The sequence below is a fragment of the Cydia strobilella genome, chromosome 8 (assembly GCF_947568885.1).
Source record: "Cydia strobilella chromosome 8, ilCydStro3.1, whole genome shotgun sequence".
Lineage (NCBI taxonomy): Eukaryota > Metazoa > Arthropoda > Insecta > Lepidoptera > Tortricidae > Cydia > Cydia strobilella.
This window is the reverse complement of record NC_086048.1, coordinates 2,513,981-2,531,168: the sequence shown is the minus strand read 5'-3', so window position 1 is coordinate 2,531,168 and position 17,188 is coordinate 2,513,981. Positions and strand designations below refer to the sequence as shown.

Sequence of the window (17,188 nt, the reverse complement as noted above, 5' to 3'; positions counted from 1 at the left end):
GCCTCCGATACTAGGTTTCGCCATTCGTTCCTATCCTGTGCGATCCGACGCCATTCAGCCGCCTGGATGTCACATAGGTCCTTCTGGACCTCATCGATCCACCGGTACCTAGGCCTTCCGACCGGACGTCTCCCAGTTGGTCGCCCCAGATAAGCTCTCCCGCCGCAGATAATAAATACCAATGGTGAAAACTGTTGATGTTATTAGTATATAACATATGGTACTCAAGTTTCATATTAATGTGGTCTTATAGAATAACATCTGGGTGGAATCATTTCTAAAAATATCGATACAAATGCGTGTGAATTTAAAAAACAATACCGATTTACATTCGAAGCACTAAAATGGCGCATTTAAAAGAAATTAAAGAATCCAACCATTTTACATTTTGGCTAGATTTTTACAATTCGTATTCGGCGTGCATTTTAAGTATAAACCGTACTAATAGGGTTTGAATTGCAAAGTGAGGCTATTTATTGACGTGATTTACGGAAACGACATTTAAGAATCATGTATTTATCATCGACTTTTACCTATACCTGCTGGCCTATTTTTATTGTTAATTAGTGCTTATCTAGTACCTACCTAACATAAAAATGGAAATAAACATGACAAATATGTTCTACGCGTTATCAATGAAATTAATTACTTAAATTGCTAGTCGTCATACTAATGACTTAATAATTTATTACGTTTGAGGAATGTGCAGTTCAAAGACCGTATTAGATTATTTTATTTTACTTGTGATTATCCATTATGATTGCCCACACTGTTAATGCCTTTAGTAATAGGTTCACCCATCATGGTTCACCGATATGTACAGTCGCCATCAGATATATCGAAGCGGCCAAGGTGCTCAAAAATATCTGAAAACGCACTTAACGCCTTGACAACAGAGGCCTGTTCAGATATTTGTGAGCGCCTCGGCCGCTCCGATATATCTGATGGCGACTGTACAGTTGGGATTGTTGCCGTTTGTATTTGTTGCAAACAATGTTAAATTTAGTGTCATTTAGTAATAACATATATAATTATAAAATAAAATTATATTCAAAATATAATTATAATTTAAATACGCGCGGGTTCGTACCTGGTGCAAAGGTTGTCCATCGCAATTCAACGTGGTAACGCGGCTAGTGTGATGGGCACCTTTGCGCCAGGGACAACTCGGGGGGGACTTTTTGACTAGGCTTAAGTTTAGTCTTAAGTTGTTATTGTATTGTAATTTTTGTTCGTTATACTGACATTTATTAAATAAAAAGTAAATTTAATTCATTTAAATACGACCATATAAAAGTAAATAAAAATATAGGATTAGGTATCTATACGTACGAGTATATTCATGTAAGTTAACCTGTCCTATTCGTCTACCTACATTTAAAAAACCTGGCCAAGTGCGAGTGGGACTCGCACACGAAGGGTTCCGTACCATTACGATTAATAACGGCAAAAAAATCACGTTTGCTGTCTGGGAGCCCCACTTAAATATGTATTTTATTCTGTTTTAAGTATTTGTTGTTATAGAGGCAACAGAAATACATCATCTGTGAAAATTTCAACTGTCTAGCTATCACGGTTCATGAGATACAGCCTGGTGACAGACGGACAGCGGAGTCTTAGTAATAGGGTCCCGTTTTTACCCTTTGGGTACGGAACCCTAAAAACTACCCTAATTTACTCTATGTTCTTACAGACAGACAGACGGACAGATATATAGACAGACGGACGGAGAGCGGAGTCTTAGTAATAGAGTCCCGTTTTTACCCTTTGGGTACGGATTTCTAGAGCCTAAAGATTTCTAGATGACATCTGTCACTGTACCCGCCGCTTGAAAAATACAATAATTTGAGAAAATTATCCTTCAATCAACCTAATTATAACTTCGATCCTAATCTTACTCCGTTTTTTTTCCGCAAACATGACTTTAATTACTAAATTAGCATAACGAATGTCCTTTGAAAAAAGCACAAGATAATTAGCTATTAGTCTCGACCAGTGTAAAATGGTCTGTTAGTAAAGAAGGAACGTTTTCAGTGACTTTGGGGTGACAGGGCAAGTTAGAGTGGAGCGTTGTAACGTTATATGTGGCATTTAGTTTGGCACGCGACTTGTATTTAAAGTTGCTCACGAAGCGCCGGCGAATCTAGCTGAGTACGCTGAGCCAACCAGTATAGCGTGGTATAGTATAAGAGAGAGTAAGTCAGAGGATCAAAACAAAATTCTTTATAATTTCGAGTAGAGACTGTACCTACTCGTAAGTTTTCCAATTTTAATAGTCTAAATTAGTAGTACTCGACTTAGTTTTATAAAACTCTGGGCTTAAAATACAACAGTCTTTCGAATCGTGACTAGTCCTTTTTTGAGTCTTTTTAGTGTGGTCAAAAATAGGATGATTGGGGCTTGGTGCCTTGTTTGCCAATAACTATTTTATTTACTTAGTACGTTTCCGGGACTTTAATCCCGGAAAAAAAATCGCAAGGGAGTCAACACTATGACTTTGCTCTACCAAGTTCAGGTATTTATACTATGCCTTTTCCGATCACTGCGGCCATGAAATATTATTTTTCATTTCAGCAGCTCGAACAAGCCTACTTTCGTCACCCCAGAGGGTGACGAAAGTGCGACTCTCGTCACTCCAGGGAGTGAAACAAAGTAGCTTTTTAATTTAGTTAAGGCCATGAACTGCCACTTCATACTTCGGGGTCTATTACAAATTCGAAATACATTTTCTCACTACTGGTTGAAAAATTATATGTGTCACACGAGAGCAAAGTTATTTTACATCTCGTGTTTTTGAGCCCCTCGCTACGCTCAAGATTCTAACTTTTCAGGTTAACTCACACTCACACACTGGTTCAAGTGGTTGACCTGTCCTGTGTTGGACTCGCATGCGTTATGCGATAGGAACGCGTGCGCAGGTGCGGGGTAAATTGTTTAGAGGTTAGGGTCGTTGTAGGCGGTTATTTTTCTTGGTTGCTAAGGGAACTTGTGTTTTTTACGATTTAACAAAATATGCACTTACGAGCAATTTCTTTTTCTTTTCGATTAAAAAATGTGTGCCCTTTTTATTCGGCCTAGCCAATGGGTTTAACCCTATGGTCAAATATAAAAGAGTATTTTTTTTATAAAAAAATAATGCAAAAAGAGGGTTCAATTAATCCATGATTAATTATAACATGTTAGAGATTTAATCTATTTTTGAAATAGATAGTAAAAATAGCTCCAGTTTAAAAAAATAAATCTTTGAAATCCAATGGTTCATCAACTGTAAACATTAAATAAGTAATAAAAAGTAACACTAACCAATGTTTAATATTTAGCCATTGCTATAAAGTGTCGTAAATTACAGTTACATTAATTTGCGATAAAAATTATTCAACTGAACTTTTTGCTTTATCAGAATTTTTAATTACTTACCTATTTTTTTATAATGTTTGTTTTGCTGGTAATATAATGAAAGACTAGTAGTATAAACATCAGTAACATATTTTGAAACCAAATAGAAACTAAATTCTAGAAATGTGTCACTATCACGTATAAAAAGGTATTTTTATAGGCATTGAACCGGCTAATATTAGTTTAGGTGTGTTTCATGAATGTACGATGGCGTCATTATTTGCATTGCAGTAATAACATATGGTTATTTGATTAATATGGCTATAACAATAGTTAATTTAAATGTAAATATTCGTTTTACGTCATTCTCTAACTCGATTCGTACAGAAATTGTATTATTGTCGGACCAAATTAACTCCGCATGGCATTTGCAATGAAAAAGCGATGAAAATATGACGTTCATAATGGCAGTTCTTCACTTTAGACGAACTCCATCTTCCTATACATTTATAGTAGTATTTATATCTACCAATAAATGTATAGAAGTATCCACGTACTCTAAAGCATACCTAGACAATGATAAATTGTATCTAAGATCCATACAATACCATTCTCTCTATTCATAAACTTACGAGACAATGGGTGAATTTGATCTGTAGACCGATCTAAACGTCCCCTAAATTGAATGAAGAGGTTCTCTGACATGGTATTGATACAGGTGAAATGTAGGTCCACTGTCTCCTTCGGTTTTGAAGGCCAGACATAGAGGGGGAACATAGAGGTCGCTAGTGTTCTTAATGACAGTTTTGAGATGCTAAAGTCCTTGCACACCCACTACTATTTCCAACTGCTCACGCTGTTTATGATTTTTGTATTGTTTTTGTGCGTGTTTTTTGGATTTTACTTTTATATTGATATTATAAACAACTTAAGAAGAAAAATAATCTGCTCACTAAATCACTGATTCAGAAATAGATCAAATCAATGCTGTTTTAGAGATACCTAGATTTTTTTCATATAATATAAATCACTTAATCAAATTCTTCGCCGCTTAAAAAAAGGGTAACCCAAAATTCGTAAGTTATCTCCACGTAAAAGCACGATAAAAAAATTATTACTTCTATATGCGTCAGGAGAAAAGGTACTTAATTTAAATATTTTAATTATTTTTTAGTTGTCAACTATCGGACTTTTATAGATTAGAGAGGAACGCCCTACCATGATGATATTCTGTTAACTTATAATATAACCAAGTTTCCCTCAAACCTCAAAAAAAAAGGCTAATTCAAAAAAGATACCCCTCAAAACTCAAACGCCGTAAGCGCCATATTACCTAACGATGTTTACAACATTTTAATCTGAAGCCGTTTCAGGTCATTCCCCGTCTGCTCTCTGAGCGGCAACGACGTACCCAATTACGTTATCACCACCATCACTTAATTGATTAAGCATGTTAATTTGCATTAGAGTTACGGCACCTTTCGCTTGAGGCTAATTTGTTTGAAATTTGGTGCTTGATGCGAAATAAGTCAAATGGTAGTTATGTATGTATGTTATCACTTTATTGTACATAAGACAGGTTAAGATACAATTAAACAGAAAGTATACAATGTAGTTATTTAGTGACAAGAAAATACCTATATAAAATAAATTGAGATACTAGAGTTATTTGTGGGTTATTCAATAGGTACACCGAAACAAATCGACACTTAGGGCGCAGGCACACTGGCGATTTACGAGCGAGTTGAAAGCGAGGTGAGAGCGCAGCGAGTTCGCAAGGGAGCGAAATCGTTGCGCACTCGCGGCGAACTCGCTGCATGCGCGCTCGCCTCGCTTTCAACTCGCTCGCAAATCGCCAGTGTTCGCCTTAGAGTCTGCAAGTCTGCAACGATTTTGATGACACACGCATTGCAAGGGTTTTACTCCGCGTCATAATTTCATAGAAGTTTGACGTTTAAAATAACACTTGCACTGCGTGTGCTATCAACATCGTTGCAGACTTATCTTGGTCTGACTCTACCTATAGAGTCTTCGAGAATTAACTTTTAACCTTTGTGTGGGTTTGGCTGGAAAGCCAACTTGACATGTGTCATATACGACATCCGACGACTTCTAGCTTGTTGAGAATCTATTAGAAACAGAAAATATAAATCTATATCTCCAACACATACGGTTTAAAGTTTCCTTAAATTTGTCGCACCGCCATTTTTATCTGTAAGCGCATATAATCAGAAACCGATTAAAAAGAAAACAGTTCAAAACATTGTCTTTTGTTCAACTTCAGTTATTCTTGCAATGTTTTCGCTGGATGGACTGCCACATATGCCATTGTTTACTTAGAAACGTTCCCATGGGAAGACGGGCTAATGTGCCATACTTGTGCTACATGTACCATTGACACTATTAACTGGCACTTAATAAACCTTATTAGTATAGACAGAAGGATCATCTATGTTCAAAAGTGTTGCTTTTATTACGATCGTCGTCATACATCTGCGAAGAAATTCAAACGTGTCTTCACGCAGAGCAAAGATTCTCATCAAAGTTATAATTGTTCCTTATTTGCTTCTCGCAATCAGACTTCTTTAAGTACCTAGACGTATTAAAGTGTCAAGTCATCAAGATGCATAACGACTTTAGCAGTTACTTCTGTTTTTCTGAACACGACATTTATACTATACCATCGTAATAGTGTTTGTATCAAATGCTTTTCCTAAAAAGGAATAAGACACATTTTTGCTCGATTCCGCGGTTTTTCCAACTTAAATTACTTTGGGTAAAAACTATTCGTGTTCAAGGAAGCAAAAAGCAGAGTTACGTGATATTACGCTTAGATTTTCGTGCAATGAATAATGTATAGCGTTTTCTAAAGAATGAGATGACAAATTCACCGATTTTCTCTTCGACAGTTATCAAAGCTACAAAGTTATCTATGCGGTTAACCGCGTCGCTACTGTTTAACTATTGAAGCTAAGTTATTATGAAAATAAGATAGTTACAGATTTATTCAACTTCAATAGACAAGTTTGTTAACAAAGTTAGTTTTGCCGATGGCTGCGGCGCTAACATCATACACGAGGTCTTAAAAAGTATGACTTTGAACTAGTTCCAAATTTAGCCGTATGCTTTTATAAGTTTGCGCAAGTGTCGTCGCTCGTTAAGTAAGAAATATATTTAACCTAGTATGGATTAGATTAGCTGGGATATTGAATTATGTATGTCAGTTTGTTACTAGTGTAAGTGCACGATTAAGTTTTTTATAAGCATTAACAGTTCTCTCCGTTATTAATATATTTAATATGTCTATGTCTCACGGAAGTTTTGTTATTAAAAAAGTTCTCTCTTGGGTTAAGCATCTGTTGACTTGTTCTTAAACGATACATCTCCTGCAGATTACGTAACATTTTATTGTGCTACGGTTTTTTTTTTGATAATTTAAAGTATTTAAACAAACGTTTCGTTTGCATTTGTGTATCAAAGCTAAAGGATTTGTTTTAGTCAAATAATTGTGGTTCGAACTTTTAATGATATTTTGTAAAAGATGAGCAAGTATGAAAAATATTCCTAAAAATATTTGTCAACGCGTTTTTGGGCCAGCCTGTAAACTCTTTTTAATGTAAATACAGACCGTTTATCATATACTATATTTATTACAAAATTTTATATTAAAGGAAAAAATGGAAAAAGTTACACTTCCGGCAGGATTTGAACCCGCAACCTCCGCAATCCGTGCGTTGCTCTTAACCAATTGAGCTACGGAAGCCTACCAGAACCTTGCAAAACTGGACTGGATTTATTTGACCAAGATCTGAAAGAATATTACTTTTATTATTTGTACATACACGTCTACCTGTCTATTATTATTTATTAATATTCATTCGTGTTTGTCACGAGGTCACCTAATCTTAAATTGTGCACAGTTTCGTCTCATTCCGTCCTAAAAATAAGAAAAAGTACTAGTTTGGACAACCAAATTGGCTTTATAAAGAAAAAAAAACACTGATCATGGTGCTGATTTTATTATAACATAAGCCATATCTTAATGTTAATATATCGATATGTTTTTAACAAACATATTGAATTTTTATTTAATTGTATATTTATTTTATATTTTATTGTTTAAGTACCACATTTTACAATTTATAAATTGCGTACGCAGATGTCAAATGTCATTGTTGATTTTCTCATTGTGATTGACATCTGCATATACATATAAATAAGCCATATCATTAGAAGTAAGTTCGGTTACTAGACAACTCACTAGACTAGTATAACTTATAACAACAAATTTGAGAAAAAAAACTATACCTAGTAAAATTTATAGCAACAATTATTTCACCCAGCTAATGATCGCCAATTTTCGCTACAAATTACACTAGTTTTTGAATTTTAATGATTTGGCTCAAAATAATTTCAGGATTATTGCGATTTCCAGTTGTTAGCCTGTTTTAAGCATTTTTTAAAGTCATTGTAACACTCGAGTAAATAGTACAAGAGCCATCTTTAAACTTTTGGCCATAATGCGTCATCGAGTCGAACAATAGGTTATAATCACGATCATTACGTTCATTCAAGATTGTTTAATGACTCCAAGAAGGCTGCTGATGTCATACAACTACAATATGCCACGATTTGCAATTAATGAGATCGGATCAAGCATCAAGGATTGGTTCGCGGTAGATCACAAATATGAAGGGTACACGGAAAGAACATGTCTAGTCACTTTAGTAACATTTTGAGTAATCCCAGTTTTAAAATTTGGAACCATGTCAAAATGTATGGTAATTCCGTGACCAGGTCTTTTTTAACTAAAAAAAAATTGTGTTACATATGTATATTAGTGGTAGCAAAAAATATAACTAATAATAATATTGTCTTCGGTTACCGCGATAGTTACTCATGAAATAAAACTATGAAAACGGATTATATCGCGTATATTGAATTTATAATACATCCCGACGTTTCGAACCCTTTACAGCGTTCGTGGTCAACGGGTGACTGAGGAAAAACATAAACATATAACTAATTCAGCTAAACATATAACTAGTTAATTAAGAGCTGACATTATGAAATAAAAATCTCATTTTCCGAAAAAAGTGACTAGACATGTTCTTTCCGTGTACCCTTCATTTATCGTGATGTTCAATTTGTGATTAGGTATATAAAAATAGAGATTTTTCTCTGGTTACTCTTTTAAATTTGAAATGTCTTTTAACAAAATACTAGAATCTCTATTTTCTACATTGAAGACGCGAAGTCCGGTGATAAGTGTAAGATTCAGGCAATTATAATTTTACCTATTTTTGAGTTTATCTATGACTAATAAGTGTACAAGGTTTAATCAGATTTAATGTTCATTTGATTGTCGGTGAATTTGTTCCGTGTGATTTACGACCTTAATTGCCAAAAAATATTAAAACACGTACCAGACGTACCTATTACACGTATAAATATAGAGTTCTGTAATTTTTCCTTAATAGAATTTGGGGTATATTGATTGATGTAAGTAATTCTTTTTGCTTTTACACATACATAATTACTACACATACGAGTTTCCGCATAAAACTGTAGTGTAAACAGTTCCAAAAACTCAACAGGAAAGGAAAGCAAGAACCAAATGCTTCGTAAACTACACAAAAAATTACTGGCTTCCCCCTTAAAACACGTACCTATTACACGTATAAATATAGAAGTTATGTCATTTCTCCTTAATACAATTTGTGGCATATTGATTGATGTAATTAATTATTTTTGCTTGTACATAAGTACTACACTGACACATACGAGTTTCCGCATAAAACTGTAGTGTACAGTTCCAAAAACTCAACAGGAAAGGAAAGCAAGAACCAAATGCTTCCTAAACTACACAACAAATTACTGTCTCCTCCTTAAAACACGTACCTATTACACGTATAAATATAGAAGTTATGTCATTTCTCCTTAATACAATTTGTGGCATATTGATTGATGTAATTAATTATTTTTCCTTGTACATAAGTACTACACTGACACATACGAGTTTCCGCATAAAACTGTAGTGTAAACAGTTCCAAAAACTCAACAGGAAAGGAAAGCAAGAACCAAATGCTTCCTAAACCACAACAAATTACTGTCTCCTCCTTAAAACACGTACCTATTACACGTATAAATATAGAAGTTATGTCATTTCTCCTTAATACAATTTGTGGCATATTGATTGATGTAATTAAATTTTTTTGCTTGTACATAAGTACTACACTGACACATACGAGTTTCCGCATAAAACTGTAGTGTACAGTTCCAAAAACTCAACAGGAAAGGAAAGCAAGAACCAAATGCTTCCTAAACTACACAACAAATTACTGTCTCCTCCTTAAAACACGTACCTATTACACGTATAAATATAGAAGTTATGTCATTTCTCCTTAATACAATTTGTGGCATATTGATTGATGTAATTAATTATTTTTGCTTGTACATAAGTACTACACTGACACATACGAGTTTCCGCATAAAACTGTAAAGTGTAAACAGTTCCAAAAACTCAACAAGAAAGGAAAGCAAGAACCAAATGCTCCGTAAACTACAAAAGTAGCAGTTGGTTTCAAACTCCTCATTGTTTAATTACTGTTAAGCAAGTTACGAGCTAGGTCTCGGAAGCCATCTAAACTAAGACCTAAGTAAAGCATCGGTTTACCTAACCCGGCGGTAGGTCACTTTAGTATTCCGTTCATTACTTCCTGGACATAATCGTATAAATACATAAATTAATTATTCAACAGAACGGATACTGCTGTTACTACTACGATACATTACGGACGGATACCGCTTTACTTTTTTTAATCTCGACTTTAAAATGCTTGAAAACAGGAAGTAAAAGTAAGATATCAACCGGGAAACGATAAAGATATCTGCGTCAATCGTTTTTTATATTAAATAAGATTTTTGTTATAAATTAAATTTTTCCTACTAACTTTCATCGCAGATTGAACTTTTTTTAAAGTTCGAGTAAAAGGCGAATAACCCAGATAACCCTAAAAGTAAAAAAAAACACCCCTGTTTTTTTTTGTTTTTCGCTATATTATCAATTAACCACTACAAAAAACCAAAACAATAAATCGGTTTTATAACACCTGGTCCTGGTTGGGCTAAATGATAGAAAATTGGTTTTTAAAATTTGAAGACAACCTAAATATACACGAATTTAGGAAGTTGTATAAAAGCTCGTAATAAAAAAACAAATGGCATACGCTACCACTCACCGGACTTCCTTTTCTCGCTGACAAGCACCAGCGACTTGGTCCTCTTCACCCTTAACGACCTCCTCCTAATGGACCTCATCAATGCTTCGGGCATCCTCGAGAATCGGGGCGAGTCGACCCGCTTCTCAGGCATGAAGAAATTCTTTACGGCCAGCATTTTTATTCGAAAATCGAACGATGTTTCGATAGCGCTCCGATTGCAAGCGCGCGTTCTTTTGAAAAACTTCGACGCAATTACGACGACATCTCTTAGACTCGATTTTTTTTAAACAGTTCACGATTATCACAAGTATTTTTAACCGCAATCCAATTAAAAACCGTCCCAAGCCATGCTTTCTAGTCAGTCAACTGACCGACCAAACATCAAAGACAACCGTCAAATCCGATTCACAATCACTATTCCACACGCGGTTCACTATCCTGTTGCCATATTGGGTGTATGACATGTACGGGTGTCAAGTAGACGCAAAAACCACGTGAACGTCAGCTCGGCACGGAGGCTCGAAACGCACTGAGCGCGGCGCGGTGGGGTGTATCTGACTGCCCTTGCCTCAATCTGTGTTATCAGTTTACCTGTTGGTGGTGGTTTTAATTATGGACGTGTGAATGAAATGTGATACTGATATGAGTTATCTTTATGTTATGTTTTACATACGCATTGCGGGATTTGGTCAGGTGTCATTGCAAATTGACAGGTAGTCAGTCAGTAGCATTTGGTTTTTACATAGTATTTAGTTCACGTTTAAGAAAATATTTTTTTTTATAATTTGGGAATTATATAATGTGTTAAGTGTAAAAAACTTCAAATGTAAGAGAATATATAGGATCTCTATCATAGTATCAGGGTGCTGTCATAGTAAATTTTGTAGTCACCGTAAATTAACTGCCATCTATCGACACACGATTAAAACTAAAAATAAAAATATAAAAAAATGTTTATACAATATATGGATAAATTATTTTTTTATTGGTATTAAAATTTCACTGATATGTGTTAAAATTGTTAAATTACAAACGAAACCGTCAACGCCATCTAAACGAGAATAGGCCAAAGGTTGGATATTGGTGGTAGCGCACAGATGTGCGAGAATCAAATTTTCTTGATTTCCGAGGCACGTTATTCCTTACTTTATTCATCTTTTACGGAGTTATATAGGTCGTTGGTTAAATGTAATATACAAGAACCGCAATAAACGAGCCAACCCGGCAGACACAAAAAAGGAAACGGTTTTTCGCGACGTGACCGAAAGCAACCGTTACTAACCTAACCGCTATGCCAAAAAAGCTAACAAGTGCGCATTTTTTTTCACGAAAAACTCATTTTTATACCACTTAATAAAAGGTATAAAAACAGTGGCTGAAAACCGAGTAATTCCCGATTTAGATCAAGATTAGACACGTCCTAATCTATCAATCTAGGTATAGGACTCAGTTTCATAGAAAAGTATCTAAAGACTAGAGTTTCCCTGATCATGACCTCGGTCTCTTTAAAACAAGAGTGAATAGGCTGTTACTGAACCGGTGAGCTCCATCTTAGGCCCTGTCTTCACTTTCCATCAGGTGTGACTAGGGCCAATCGCCGATCAGTTTATAAAAAAAAAAAAAAAATGACATTTATATGTCTGAACTTCAGAATATTTAAAATAAAACAACAATTCGTATGGTAACACTGGAAATGATATGATATGATTTTTAATAGATACCTATTAACAACAGACGTTCTAAGAGACCAAATAAGAAATCGATAAACGACACCAAAAATACTTTAGCATCGTTATGATATAAAAGATGACCTTTTTGCGTCACTGGCTACTAAACTATTTGTGCCGTTTTCAAACAAAAGAGTATTGTCGGTTGTCAATAAAGACGCTATTTACCATAAAGCTTCAATTTGAAATCAACTTTATCGACAACCTACAATGTGGTACCTTTTTAGTTGAAAACGTCACATTTTCTTAATACATTGACCCAAAAGTAAATATTCTAAATGTCCAAGCGTTCGTAAAATATTCCGTCTAATAAGCGTCCGTAAAATATATATATTTTTATAAACTGACCCTTTCTTTGAATGAAATAAAAACAAACCTATTATAACACTACCTATACATTACTGTCACTCATCGAATTAATGGGTAATCGCATTCCTACACGATACTAAAAAAATGTAGCAATTAACTATTAATATCCAATTAAAGATAAATATACAATGTCAATTTTACTAGTATATGCGTTTATTCAAGCATAGAAATTCTTACAAATACGTACAAAAAATAAAAAATATATATTTAAAACAAAAATAGCACATAAATGATCACTTACAAATTGAACTCTGATAGAGCTTAAAAACAGTTTTAAAATTCAAAATTGTTGCGACACGCTAAATAAGATTTGAAAAATAAACGAAGCTCAACTCAACACACCACGACGTAACATACGAGCTTCATTATGCATCGCCCAAGGGAGCAAAGTTACATCCTGCATAATGTACAGTGAAAACAAACGAAGACATGGCACACGGGTCATGTACCGGAGGATGGTTTGGTATTATTATCTTCGTGAACAACATCAACATCTTCTTTCATCAAGATATATGGTGCCCCGCGTGAAACTTACCTACGACGGAAGATATAGCCGTCGCGCGGGTTTTTAACTTTTATCTCAACTACTCTGAAAGTATACTTCATAATCATGGGCACGCACTTGTGGTTTTCAGACTAGTTCAATAGCAAAAACGATCATGACAAACTCTAGATTAATTTTACGGTTTAGACTCACGTGGTTTTAGTCACTCGGGCGACATTATTTTTAACGTTATTTAGTATGTCTCACTACAGTTTAAATACGATTACGACAAACTCTCTTGATAGTTATCGTAGTACACAACTACGTTATTAATTTTGCTTCCATTTCCCGCTTATTTTTGTACACATATAAACTTTCCTAGCTAAAACCCTTTGAAAGGGTTTTATTCTTTGGAACCCTAAAGAGCGGCATGTCGTTGAAATTATAAATAAGTGGCAGGTAGCCATACCATTAGCCTAGAGATCGTATTCCTGGTTTCATATAAAACTTCTAAGCCACAGACCCTTCGAAAGGGTTTACCCTTTGGAAACCTAAAGATCGGCGTGTCGTTGAAATTATAATTTCCCCGCAGATAGCCGTATCATTAACCCAGAGATCGTATTCCTGGTTTCATATTCCATGCTTTGGGAATATAAAATGGCCGCTGCAGCGCTTTAGAAATAAAGTTATTTCACATATCACAATCACAAGTTAATTATGTCAATAAGGTTTTGTTTGAAATTGCAAACATGAATCATCTCAATAAATGATTTTTTTCATTTCCCATGATATAAAAGCGGGTCGTTGTTGTTCTAAAAAGTGTGCAAAAAATAATACGTTTCTGCTCTAGAGCACTGTACTTTCTAAGTACGTTTTTTTTACGATAAGCAATTAAAATTTTGGTTTTAAATGGATTTATTGTATTGTACAATTTCCATTCTGATAATTAACTCCCCATTCCATAAATAACGATATTTTTACCTAAATTGTTTATTATAAAAAAAATACTAGTGTAGTTTATATTTAGCCGTGTTTTTTTTTATGCACATGTATTTTACTTTCCTCGTATTCGAAATGAAAAGTAGTGTGTTTAACTCTATGAAAAGCACCATTTCATCCCTTGGTTAACAATCTACTAATTTATCAAGCAGGTACGCCTGCAAGTTATACAAATTTTTAAATAAAAGGAAAAGTGTTATACATCTTTCCAAGTCAACAAAACTAAGGAATGGAATATGCCAATGGAATGAACCTTTAAAACAACTTACTTCAGTGGCTCAGCGACCCGAAGTGGATCGTCCGACACTAGATTTCGCCCTTCGTTCCTGTCCTGTGCGATCCGACGCCATTCAGCCGCTTGGATGTCACAAAGGTCTTTCTGGACCTCATCGATCCATCAGTACCTAGGCCTCCCGACCGGAAGTCTCCCAGTTGGTCGCCTTAGATAAGCTCTCTTGGCCGCACGATCCTCTCCCATCCTCTCCACATGGCCGAGCCAGCGAAGCTGAGCAGCCTTGGTCTCGCCGATGATGTTGGGCTCGCCCACCAGTTAAATTAAAACAACACACTCCTTATTTGGGCAGTCGTGTGAAAATTCGCACGGTTCTGGTAAGTTTCGTTAGTTCAGTTCATGATTGGAAAGTCGCAAGTTCGAGTTTAGCCCACAGGGATAAAATTCCATTTTTTTTTATTTAAAAAATTGTTGCATCTCAAGAAAGACAAATGTCAAGTCACGATGGCGCAGTTATTTTTGATGCTTTTAGGGATTTTCGTAGACGTAATTTCGTTGAAGTAAATATCTTGGTCGGTTCAATGTCTATACAAAGATTAAGAAGAGAAGCAATTTTAAATTATACAATATAGTTATCTTAATTTAAGATTATTTTTGCAGTAAGCGCTTATAGCGCTGCACCCGCTACATTTAACTACAAAATCCCAAGTCGTGCAAATACTTATCTGGCATTATAGCACGATGTGGTTTCCATTTTATTATCACAAACCACCTTTACTAGACCTCCCACCTCTCTCTCAACGATACTGTTTTCTAGTCTACACTTGGTACTAGGCGATTCTTCACGGTTCATCTAATATTGGGTATTGTGTTAATACTGTTAATGTTTAGTTCGGTACCGTGTACGTCTTTTGTTTTCTTTAAGCATGTGGTTAGGTTTGTTATGATTTGTTTAAATTTTATGTCTTCATTATAATATCTTTAGATCCATTCCTTACGAGTATCCTTCATGACTTTGTTAATGTTAATATTATCCTTATAATTTCTAATTAAACTTGTAAGATTGTTTTGAACCCTCTAACACCTTTCCTCCCTCTTCCATCCAGGCTGATCCTACTTATTTATTTTCAACGTTAAACTTAATAAATTGTACCTATTTAAATTAATTTTCTTTCTGTCAAATTTCATTTAAAATTCAAAATTCGAAATTCAAAATTCGGCTGAAGATTATCTGATTTATCGTTTAACAACCAAGGAACTTACAAACATGAAAAGTCGGGTGCACTAGTTGAGCCAAACACCCTACTTTGTACGATCAAAAAAAGAGGGTTGATGGATGTTTTTGGTGTGACACTATGATATTTTTAAGCCAAACCATGGTACATAGCTAGACCGAAATTCGATGTATAATGTAATATATACAAAGTGTCATTTTGTAAGCGACACTGACAAGTCTCAAACATCCACATAAAGCTTTTAAGCTCATGTCCAAACCATCCTTATAATTAAGATTCAATAACTCCAGAAAGAGAATGAAGTAAACGTCATTTGAAAGAAAGAAGAAGAAGAAAGAAAGAAAATACATTTATTTGACGCCACAACATAGTACATAAAAAAGAAAAGCATGCAGACAAAAAAACATTTGGACGCCAAAAAGGATCCCCACTCAGCATAGTGCCGCGGCAAACCGTGGCGCTGGTTTTCTGTGGGGACCTGGCTTAATCTAAAAAAAAAAATCATTTAGTTTTTTTTCCGTGATTTAATTAGTCTACATCATGTTCTCTCTCAGAAACGTCATACTTATGTATACAACTTTTGCCTTATTACCGATGGATAAGGTCCAAAAGGGTAAACATAATTTTGAAATCGATCCCATAAAAATCGTCGTCTTACAAGTCCATCGTTCAGAATGCGGTCCGCCCACGTCCAAACAACATCAATTACCATTGATAATCCTTATGTCGTAGCATTAAAGGTTATAAAAGGTCAGTTTCGTCAAGTACGAAGACCGGTTGCATCCCTGCACCTTGCTCGACAAGCCTGGATGACCGAGGGAACATGTTAATTTCTCATATTCAGACCCAGTTTGGCGGTGGACTGTTTATTAATAGTTAAAAATATCGATACAAGCAGTGCCAAAATCATGTGAACACGACAAATGGAGTCTATGCTGCCGACATTTTGCCATACATATAATAGCCACCAACTTTTACGCTTCTAATTAGATACATATAGTTATATATTAATCATGCTGAATTTTATTATTTTTATATTGCTATTATGGATGTTATAATAATTTCAATGAATTTGTGACTACTATTTATGTACTTAATGAATTATTGTAATTTTTAATGTAAGTTATTTTACTGTTATTTTAATATGATGTAACTTAATCGATGAACTTTACTGTATAGTAATTTGATGTTATTTAGCAACTGACTTGTAAATTGGCTTTATAAAATAAATGACTATGACTATGACTATGACAACTTATAACTATCAATTCAAATTGATAACTATGTGTATGAAATTTTTATAATTTATAAATAAAATACAGAATTTGAGAAAATCTTAAAAAATATTATAGTTTCATGTAAAAAATCCGCAACGTAGGCTTCGTCAGGTGGCTACAAATGCAAATCAGCAACATGCTTCGTCCCAAAAATACCAAGTACCAAGTAGTAGTACTATGTGTTAACTTTTTCGGAACTTAATAGACAAACTTTGCATTTTTTTATAATCTATTTAGGACATGCTACAATAACGAATGACTTATGTATAGGTAGTTGACGTCTCAACCTGTATCAATTAACGTCAA

At 34.8% G+C, this 17,188-nt stretch overlaps 1 protein-coding gene across 1 annotated transcript in view; it reads right to left on the bottom strand.

Moving 5' to 3' along the window:
• LOC134743477 (centaurin-gamma-1A) overlaps positions 1-11,093 on the bottom strand; it is a 103,027-nt gene extending 91,934 nt beyond the window's left edge. Inside the window, exon 1 of the mRNA XM_063676925.1 lies at positions 10,578-11,093. Within this exon, the coding sequence (XP_063532995.1) occupies positions 10,578-10,734 (157 nt within the window). The 5' untranslated portion in view covers positions 10,735-11,093. The remainder of the gene's footprint in view (positions 1-10,577) is intronic.
• Between the last annotated feature and the right edge of the window lie 6,095 nt (positions 11,094-17,188).